This window comes from Odontesthes bonariensis, chromosome 22, assembly GCF_027942865.1.
Source record: "Odontesthes bonariensis isolate fOdoBon6 chromosome 22, fOdoBon6.hap1, whole genome shotgun sequence".
Lineage (NCBI taxonomy): Eukaryota > Metazoa > Chordata > Actinopteri > Atheriniformes > Atherinopsidae > Odontesthes > Odontesthes bonariensis.
The window spans coordinates 4,819,133-4,830,257 of record NC_134527.1 but is presented as its reverse complement, the minus strand read 5'-3'; the positions used below and the strand labels follow the sequence as shown (position 1 = coordinate 4,830,257).

The following is an 11,125-nucleotide window of genomic DNA, read 5'->3' as shown; positions in this document are numbered from 1 at the left end:
AAATAATAAGTTAGGCCCTCCAGAAAAACGCGATTTTGTGATCGCCGATTTTATTGTAAAATCAGCAAAATACCGCTGATTATGCGGGGGTCAATATTTAAAAAAAAAGCCGCATATTCACCGCAATAATCATATTTTCCGTGCAAAATATGCGAAATATGCAGGACTCGCTTGATTTCCCAAACTCCGCACTTTTCTGCATAAAGTTGGGAAGAGAAAGAAAAAGTCTAAATGATCCAAATTAACTGGTGATGTAATTTATATGCGACTCGCGACGTCATTGCCACCGACACACACAAGGAAAACAGCACCGCGGCGTGAAGAGAAAATTAACGAGACACAAAATGAAAAAAGCCAATCGATCTCACCTACCGACGCACATCACTGCCTCTTTTTCATTCAGCAGCAGCATATTTTGCAACTTTGCATAATTCGCAAATTTCACGGCATAAAATCATTAAAAAAAAAAACCCATATTCAATCGCAAAATCCATGATTTTAGCCCGCAAGATCAAGGATTTATGCCCGCGCTTTTCTGGAGGGTCTAATAAGTGAGCCAAATATTACAAAATAACAAATAGCTCCTACAACCGGCTTTTACCAGTCGAGCGGTAAAAGCTGATGGCACCAGACAGTCCATTGTGTCATATGTCATGGCTCTGCGCTGGACAGGAGCTCATACAGGCTGAGCGGAGGTAATGGTGAAAATAGCTTTTGAAGGGACATTAGTGCCACTTAGATGCACTGCAAAAAGAACCAGTCATTACCGAACAATAGAGCTAATGGAACCTTAAGGGCCTGCGATCAATCAGCGAGCAGTCACTCTTTTAAACTAATGTGATCAATAATTCAAACGCAGCCTGGAAAAGAATATCTCACAGGGCAGCGTGGTGTGGCACTTACCTCTCCGACTTCCTTTTGAGGTATCTGCGAGATGTATCTACACCTTCCTACAAAACATTTCCATTTGCGAGGCTTGCGATGAAAGCGGCATGCCAGATGCTATTAATACCGCGGATTCACGGGAGGGAGAGCACTTCTCTGAGAAAAGGCAAGGCTCTCGGTCATTTAGGTGGGAGTAAAATGGTTTTAATAACGGCGAAGAAGGAGCACAAGTGAACTCTGGAGTGAGAGTGGTGCAGGTGAAATGGGGAATATGGACAGAGGACAAAGAGTGTGAGTGGGTCAGACACACGTAAAGCTGTTGCCAAGGTGGAGGGAAAGTGCACAGGCGGGGAGAAACTTCAACTTTTCAAAGCTTGAGGTTTTGATGACGGTTCGACTATTATGAGCTGAGGACGCGCATCAGAACAAAGGCCACTTGACATGGAAAAATCTGGCCCCTGACTTTACTTTAGGGTCATGTTGCAAGATGACATCACCCTGCAGACATGGACAGACGGCTCTGGTTTACCCTTCAGAGTGTTTTTTTGCTTCAGCTATGTTAAAGGGACAGTTCGCCTCTTTTGACATGAAGCTGTATGACATCCCATATCAGCAACATCATTTATGAACATCTTCTTACCCCCTGCTGCGTCCTGTGAGCCGAGTTCCAGCCTCGTTTTGGTGTTGATGAAGGTAGTTCCGGCTAGTTGGCTGGGGTTTAAAAAACAAAGCGTTTTGCTTCTCAAAACAATATGCGTTCAAAAGAGGAATACATTTGCATCACAAAATCGGAAAAAGAAAAAGTCAGACCTCACAATCGCTTGGCCCTATTTTCTCTCCCTTCGTATCACTGCCTGCTGCCGACAGCCGCGCCTGTTACGGTGTTTGCTGCTCGGTCTGCACTTCGGTCTGCACGGTCTACCAGACGTGGGAGAAAGTCCCTATGTTGCAATTCCAAGTAGAGTCTCAAGTCTTTGCTCTCAAGTCCAAGTCAAGTCCAAGTCCTAGGATTTTTGTTTCGAGTCCCAACCAAGTCCTAACAAATCGATTATAATTAATGATACGGATCATGACCACGCCTCAATTAAGTTGTTTATATTTTATTGTTAATGTTCTGCCACTTATTAATTACCTCCGCCAAGGAGGTTATGTGATCGCCCGAGTTTGTCTGTTGGTTTGTCTGGATGTTCGTCTGTTCGCTGCAATCTTGCGACCTGCCACAAGGTGGCTTGGCTTGGTTGTTTCGTTGTCGTTGAGGGAGGGGTAGGAGGGGGTGCGCAGGGGGGAAGGTAAACACAAATGGAAGCCGTCTTAAGCTGAGTTATACTTCTTGTAACTGCCCTTGCGCTTGGGTCTTGCGCGTATGTTAATGGCTCGAGACGTTTATGCTTCATTTTGCTTTGTCGGCGCTTGCGTGTGCTGCGTGGCGATTCAGGACAGTAGGTGGAGTAGCGGGTTTTTTCAATGACAAGCCTACTATGATGAAAGCAAATTCACCGCCAGGACCTCTTCGAGTGGATTCATGCTTCTATTTCTTGTAAATAGTCGGTATTTTGTCAGATTTTCAACACCTTGGGGGTCTAAACGACTATTTTCCCTGAAAATGTTTCAAATGTTGCTAAAGTTTACAGAGTTTATAGCTTAAGGGAAATCAGCTTTTCAGGCTGGCTGATTTGGGCTCGGACAGGAGTGAAGTGCACTGTGTGTAAACGTTCTGCATACTGTCAGTATGCCGTTTCTGAGAAGTCGCATCTGAAAGATAGCATCTTAACTTTGTAAACCTTTTCAATCGGAACACGAGCCAGCTGAATCTATGCACAAGTTTAAGCAGACGCATCGCTTTCTCTCGGACGTGGTGGATTACGACGTTAATCGTTTCAGACCATTCACAACACTATATGGGTGGATAAAAAAAATGCGCTTATAAAACAAAGCTTCATTGGCGGAGGTCTGCACTCTCTGAGTGCATTTCCAGTTTGTTTATTTTTATTAATGTTGTGTTTAGATGCTTCGTCAACATAAGCACTGCCTTCTTGTGCCAATAAAGCTATTTGAAATTGAAAAAATTGGGCGATATCTTTAGTATCTTTTTTTTTGTGTATTGGCATTAATTATCCAGCCAAGACTGATAACAGGAGTGCATTTGTAAATCAATAGACAATAGACTTTGGGAGGTATTCCTCCTTTTATTTCTACACAAACTTGCTGAAACTTGCACATGAAAAATTCAGGCGGCGTTCAGGTGTCACTGACGGCTGGGATTTCTGGCTGCTTGCTACAGTATTGATGCGACACTTTTAAAAAATATTTTAATATTTGTGCTTGCTGCATGTGACTTGAAGTAGAGTCTCAAGTCTTTTTTTGATTTGGTCAAGCAAGTCTGAAGTCATCAAAATCGGGACTCGGGTCCAAGTCTGCGGTCTACACAGCACGCAGTGATACGAGGGGAGAGAAAATAGGGCCAAGCGATTGTGAGGTCTGACTTTTTCCATGCTTTGACCTAATGCTAGCATGCTCACAACAGCAATGCTAACACTCTGCTGTGTCAGCACAATGTTTTCCATCTGATAATCAGCACCAAACACCGAAGAACAACTGAGGGGGATGGGAATAGAGTTAGTTTTCTAGGTATTTTGAAAATAAATCGATACATGATAATTTACTTCAAAAATTCAAAGGTTGGGGGAACAAAATAAGTCCTTCCTTCTCTGGAAACCATAAAGTTGCTGCATTTTTTTTAATATTTGCCGACAGCCGCGCCTGTTACGGTGTTTAACTGCTTGGAAAGTTACACTTTCTGTCGGCAGGCGGCAGCAGGCAGTGATACGAAGGGAGAGAAAAAAGGGCCAAGAGATTGTGAGGTCCGACTTTTTCCTGGAGAACGATTTTGTGATGCAAATGTATTACTCTTTTGAACGCATATTGTTTTGAGAAGCAAAACGCTTTATTTTTTAAACCCCAGCCAACTAGCCGGACTACCTTCATCAACACCAAAACGAGGCTGGAACTCTGCTCACAGGACGCAGCAGGGGGTAAGAAGATGTTCATAAATGATGTTGCTGATATGGGATGTCATACAGCTTCATGTCAAAAGAGGCGAACTGTCCCTTTAAGTCTTATAAATGCTCTCTGTAATTGTTTCGCTGCTTGTTTGCTGGAGGAAGGTCCTTAAAGCTGTTACTTTATAATCTCTCCCCCGCTTCGAACATAAAGCAGCTATTTTCTGCTCTCTGTCGTCAAAGGTAACCACTTCAGTTATCTAAAGTCATTAATTTCAACTTGATTTTCCCCTATTATTCCAGAGCAAAATGAAAAAATACCGCTGTTGTGTTCTTGGTATATTTTTGGTGAATCTTCCATTCAGAGTTCCATGATTATTTTGCTCACTTTAGCCCTTTTCTCACAGGTAAAAAACCCCACTAAAGGCAATGTGGCTGAAACGTGTTTCGGGTGGCTTGGTGCAGCCGACAAAGATGATTAGATTCCTCAGAATCGGTTATCAGGTGTCCAGATGGGCCCCATTTTCAGAATAACTGTAATCTAAATGTTGCTCAGTGTGTTTAGTGTCTCAGGGATGGAGATGACGATCAGGTTGTTGCTAAGTTACGATGTTGTCTCCATGTGGATCAGACCATCAAAGTTGAAGATGTTTAATCGACTGAATATAACAGCAGTTTTTGCTTTATTTTCAAGAAAATCCGTGAGATGAAATAAGAGTTTTCAGGTGTGTTTTTATTCTGACCAAAATGATTTATACATCTCTTTTGTTAGCATGTATAAAAGCAGATATTTAAGTCTTTCTGCATGCGTCTTAAATGGGTAACGAGCTGCTGACAATGCTCTAAAAATGTAGCTCTCATCGTGCACCTTAAAGGGATAGTTCGCCTCTTTTGACATGAAGCTGTATGACATCCCATATTAGTAATATAATTTATTAAGTAAATGTTCATAAATGATGTTGCTAGTATGGGATGTCAAACAGCTTCATGTCAAAAGTGTTAGAATGCGTTGATTTGCGAGGCGTAAGGACACGAAAACACAAAAACTGAACAAGGTTAACATAAAATGCGGCTGAGCCAGATGACAAGAACTAAACTATGAAAACAAAACATGACTAAGACGAAACAAAACAAAGAACATGGCTTGGAAAAAGGCGTGGCGTGAAGGGTGAATGTTGAAGGTGCACACCGACTGAGAACAAACAGGGAACCTAAGTACTGTGGGGACTGAAGAGGGAATGAGTGCAGCTGACGTGAATGAAACTAATGACCTGGCATGGGAAGTGAGGGAAAAGCAAATGGCAAAACTTTAACTAAACATGGACAAGAAAACTAAAGACTAAACACCAAAGCATGAGAAACTAAAACATGGTAAAACACAAAACTAAGAACTAAAAACATGGCGCCAAACCCCATGTTCATGTCAAAAGAGGCAAACTATCCCTTTAACACACTAAAGAAAAAGGGCAAAAGATGTTTGATGTCACTTGTCTCAACTTGTTCTCAACACTCTCCCTTTTTCCCTTTAACTGTGACACAGTCGAGGAAAAGAGTAAATCATCATCCAGCCTGAAACTCGTCTCTCTTTCATTTCTTTTTTCCCAACATGGTTTCTCACTTCTCAGAGTCTCACTCTCTATGCTCCTGTGTTTGGCTTTGATTGGATTTTTTTTTATAGAATTCAAGATTTTGTTCGTGGACGTTTTGGTGACAAAAAAATGACAAGAAATGGAGGAATTAAATAGATTTAAGATGAGGTGTAATCCATTTGTCCTTTTGGCTGTCCAGCTGGTGCATGACAGTCAGCTCCTGCCAACCACACCAATCTGTGATGCAGATTCTCCTCACCTCGTCATTATCTTGGTCATCCATGTCAGAGGCGATGATGACTCTTCTGTCCTCCAGTTGCTCTGTTTTTCTCTCCCTGCCCCAACACCGGCCCTGCCTTTCTCCTAATCTAAAGGTTTCTGGCCTTCAAACATGGAGCTTTATCTGGAAAAAACAGTCATTTATCTGGGCTAATTTCATAGAATAGGACTGTCAGCAATGTGTCAGACAGTAATTTTATCAAAAGCCAGAAGCATCACAAAACCATGCAACGGGAAGCCTTTATGGTCCGTTTAATGGTGAACTTTCTGCAGCAGCATTGTGTTGTTGGTTTCTAAACCAAAGCACGTGACAAGTGATCCTGAGAGAGAAAACAAAAACTGGCCTCACACACTGGAAAAAATCTAAATCTTACCAAGTATATTTGTCTCATTGAGTATCTCATTACACTTAATATAAGACACAACTGCCTAACAAGTACCATTTCAGCCAGATATAGGGACTTGTTTGAAGACAATACATCTGGAATATCTTGTTAAATGACAAAGTCTTGAAAACATCTTGTTTTGAGTCGGATTTCACATGAAACAAGCTTTTTTTTTTTTCATTTGAAGAGGTTTTTAAGCTAATTTCAAGATCACTTTTATCTCAAAAGTCCCAAATATCACATTTTATTTCAAGAAATCTTGACAAGCCGATTTTCACTAGTTCCATTGGCAGATTTTTTGCTTATTTCAAGCAAAAACGTCTCGTATTTGTTGTTTTCTTAACTTATTTTTGGAGGGGCATTTTTTTCCAGTGCACTCAAGAAAACAGCCTGTTGCATGATGGGACGGGAGTGCCGTCTTGGAAGGGTTGCTCTCCTGTTACCTGTGCTCTCTACTATCGTTTCGGCTCAAAATGCCCAAATCTGGTGGAGAAAGGAGCAGGAGAGAGAGGCTGGTATCTAACTAACAAGCTGGTGTTGTAATCACGTCCTCCTGCAGGATCTGAGGGTTTATGGTATGCTGAGAGCTTTTTAAGTCACTATATTGGTAATAAACTAGGGCTGGGCAACGATTCAAATGTTTAATCTAATTAATCACATGATTTCCCTGATTAATCACGATTAATCGCATTTGTACACAGAATACAAAAACTAATCCAAAAGTAGTGTACAGCTTTTAGCATTTAGCTTTATTTTAAATGTGCTGCCATATGAATGAAAGTGCCATAACATTTGTTGTGCAAACACACTTTTAACATCAGCATCTTTCTGTAGTTTTTATGTAGAAGCCTCGCTCCACTGTCTGTTTCCTTGAATGACTTGCTGCTATCAGTTGTGTGTTTTGCCTTTAAGTGATATTTTAGACTGGAACTACTACGCTGAGAAGACAATTCAACTTGGCAGTGTTTACAGATGACTTTGGTTCTGTCGACTCCGCCGTCTGGAAGAACTTTAAAATGAAAATGGCCGAGTAAAAGTTCCGTACCCTTCTCCATGTTTGGTGGATCCGCCGATTACTTTCTTTTCTGGTTCCACAGCAGACAGCAGCAGACTTTTACAAAATAAAAGCCTGTGAGCAACAGACTTTTACAATAATAAAATAAATAATAAACAGGGGTGGTCCGTGGCGTAGTGGGTTGAGCAGGCGCCCCATGTACAGAGGCTATAGTCCTCGCTGCAGCCGGTTCGAGTCCCGCATCGGACGGCCCTGTGCTGCATGTTGTTCCCCCTCTCTCTGCCCCCTGCTTCCTGTCTCTCTGAACTTTCCATTAAAGGCACAAAAGCCCCAACAAAAATGTTTCTTTTAAAAATGCGTTAATGTGTATCGGTGTTAAATAACTAGCGAGTTAACAGCTGCATTGATTCACTGAAACATGTTCAAACATGAATATAAACACAGAATATGAGACAGAAACGGAGCTTTAAAGTGAATATTTGGCCTGAGCGCCTTTATTCTCAAACACAGCCTGAACAAATGAACAAAACCAAAGTCAGCGTAACTCCAGGATTATTTTCCCATTTCCACAGTGATGAGATCTGAAAAGAGTCTGTGATAAAGGAAGGTCTGCTGACTCCTCTGCTGGGCTCCATGAAGTGGAAGAGAAACAACAACATACAGACACACCGACACCAGGATCCCACTGATGTTTAGAGCTCAGAGAAGTTTAGATTTTAATATTTCTGTCAATCAAACTCCTCATCAGCAGTGATATCCTCCATGGCTGCACAGACACAGGAAACAGCAGCAAATAAACAGCAGAACAGCAGCAGAGACATCCCAGCAACCAGCTGTCAGCAACAAGCTGACTAAACACATTTATTTCACTTTACACAAACTGCTGAGTCTCCAGGATAATAAAGCCAGATCCCAGCACAGAGCGGCTGAGTGAATGTGGTCTGGACTCTGTGGAGGAGAGTCATGGTTCCAGAGACGCTGTAGAAGGACAGAATACCTGCTCTGTGATCCAGGTACACTCCCACTCTGGAGGCCCGAGGACCTGAGATGGAGGTTCTAATGTTGTTGTACCTAAATGTAGAACTGTTTGAGTAACACTCTAATGACCAAGATTTGTCATTAAATCCAAATCTACATTCAGTCCCACCTCCTGCTCTGCTGATGTTCTTGTATGCTACTGCTACACCAACATCTCTCCCTCCCATCTCCACCTCCCAGTAACAACGTCCAGTCAGACTCTCTCTGCTCAGGACCTGACACCATCCAGTGAATCTGTCTGGATGATCAGAATAAGACTGAAGATGTTTCATTACTGTCACTTTTCTGTTCCCCTCTGACAGTAACAGCTTTCTGTTTGCTGTGTTTGGATCCAGTGTGATTCCACATGAATATCTTAAGAATCCAGCTCTGCTCGTTGGTTCTGGTTGTGGTTCTGACAGTAAAACATCCACTTCAGCGACTCTCAGTGAGATGTTGGCCCATTCCTCTCTCAGGATGTCCTGTAGTTTATCTCTGAGCTCTGACACAGCTGCTGTCACATCCTCAAAGTGCCTCAGAGGACGGATCTGGATGCTGGATGAGTGTGTAGCCCCCCTGAGTGCTGCCACTGAGGGGCAGCTGTGCAGAAACTGGCTGTGATCCTCTGTGTGTGAGAGCTGCTTCAGCTCAGCATCTTTCCTCTTCAGCTCAGTGATCTCCTGCTCCAGCTTCTCCTGAAGCTCTTTGACTCGACTCCCTTCGGCTTCCTGCTGGGATCTGATCTGCTGCTTCACATCAGAGCTTCTTTTCTGGAGGAGACGGATCAGCTGGCTGAAGATCTTCTGGCTGTGCTCCTCTGTTTTATCAGCAGACTGATGGATGGCCTCCAGCTCCTGCTGAAGCAGCTTCACATCTTTCTCTGCGTCCTGGATTCTCTGCTGGATCTGCTGCCGACTCCCCTCCAGCTCTCTCTGCCTCTCAGTCCTTTCTGCTGCAGCTGACACTGTGTCGTGGCCTTTATGTTCATCCATTAAGCAGAGATAACAGATGCACTTCTGATCGGTACGGCAGAAAATCTTCATCACCTCACCGTGATCAGAGCAGATGTTCTCCTGGAGCTTCTTGGAGGGCTCCACCAGCTTGTGTTTCCTGAGTGGAGCTGAATCATAATGAGGCTGAAGGTGTTCCTCACAGTAAGAGGCCAGGCAGAATAAACAGGACTTAACGGCTTTCAGCTTCCTCCCAGAGCAGACATCACAGGCCACATCTTCAGCTCCAGCATAGCAGTGATCAGCAGGAGCAGCTTGGAGTCCAGTCTTCTTCAGCTGCTCCACTAAAGCAGCTAACATGGTGTTTTTCTTCAGCACAGGCCTCGGTAGGAAAGTTTCCCTGCACTGAGGGCAGCTGTGGATCCCCCTCTGATCCTCTCCATCCCAGTGGCCTTTAATACAGCTCATGCAGTAGCTGTGTCCACAGGGAATAGCCACCGGATCCTTCAGCAGATCCAGGCAGATCGAACAGGAGAAGCTTTCTCGGTCCAGCTGAACTCCTTTCTGCGCCATTTCTCCTCTCAGATCAGCGACTCAGTGAGTTTCACTTCCTGAAAACTGAAACTTATCTGAGCTCTGAGCTATAAATCACGTGACTGTGCAGAGAACAGAGCCGGTCGGTTCACATTCTGTTGGTTACACCCATCATGAGCTGCAGATCTGAAGGGGAGGGAACCAGGAAACATGTGGGCCGAGCGGAGCTGCTGTGTGTGAGCAGGAAGTGAGTCGGAGCTGATTCACAGCAGACTTCATGGTTAAAACACGGGTCGATTCTTCTTTTAATCCCTTTGGAAAGAAGCTTCACTTTCACAGTAAATGCAGCAGAGTGAGCCTGAAAAATCAGGAAGAACATTTAGAAACTAGGGCCGGGCAAAGATTAAAACTTTTAATCTAATTAATCACATGATTTCCCTGATTAATCACGATTAATCGCATTTGTACGCAAAATCCAAAAATGAATCCAAAAGTAGTGTATAGCCTTTAGCATTTAGCTTTATTTTAAATGTGCTGCCATATGAATGAAAGTGCCATAACATTTGTTGTGCAAACACACTTTTAACATCAGCATCTTTCTGTAGTTTTTATGTAGAAGCCTCGCTCCACTGTCTGTTTCCTTGAATGACTTGCTGCTATCAGTTGTGTGTTTTGCCTTTAAGTGATATTTTAGACTACTTACTTACAGCTACTTTAGATTACTTAGCTGTGCACATTACACCTGAAAGTATTTTATCTGCACTCTTCACTTTTAATTAATTAATGATTATTTTTAATGGGTTTTTTATTTATTTTTTTATTTTAATGATTTTATTGCCTTCTTGTGATTTTATGTAGCTGTAAAGCCCTTTGAATTACCTTGTGTACGATTTGTGCTCTATAAATAAAATTGCCTTGCCTTACTTTCTTTTCCGGTTCCGCAACAGACAGCAACAAACTTTTACAAAAATAAAAGCCTGTGAGCAACAGACTTTTACAATAATAAAATAAATAATAAAACATGTTTTAATGCGCGATAAAATATTTATCGGCGTTAAATCATTAAAGGTGGGGTAGGGGATCTTTTTCTGGAACATTTTTTTACATATTGCTTGAAATACTCTTCACACCCCCATTGCAACCAATTAATTAAAAGTTTTGACACAAATATAAAAAGTTTTAGTGGCCTCTAGAACGTACAATCCAGGAAAAACAGTATCCAATCATTGTGAACGGACCGTTCACAATGATTGGATACTGATGCCGTCTATCAAACTGCAACCTGCTCCTCCCTCCCCCTCCTTCCCCCTGTGCGCGTACCCTGCTCCGTGAACGAATTACGCGTCCAGAAGCTTGGCAGGAAGCTAAACTAGAGCCAGCTTGGCTAGCACCTAGCATTATTAAACGTATAGTTAGCATAAACTAAATACTAAATACGGCAGCGATCGATGCTTGCTGTCAGAACAGCGCT

At 42.6% G+C, this 11,125-nt stretch overlaps 1 protein-coding gene across 1 annotated transcript; it reads right to left on the bottom strand.

Moving 5' to 3' along the window:
- Positions 1 to 7,618: 7,618 nt before the first annotated feature.
- On the bottom strand, positions 7,619 to 9,985 carry LOC142373003 (tripartite motif-containing protein 16-like). The gene has a single exon (XM_075456054.1). The coding sequence runs from the start codon at positions 9,691 to 9,693 to the stop codon at positions 8,020 to 8,022; it is 1,674 nt and encodes a 557-aa protein (XP_075312169.1). The 5' UTR covers positions 9,694 to 9,985; the 3' UTR covers positions 7,619 to 8,019.
- Positions 9,986 to 11,125: the final 1,140 nt, after the last annotated feature.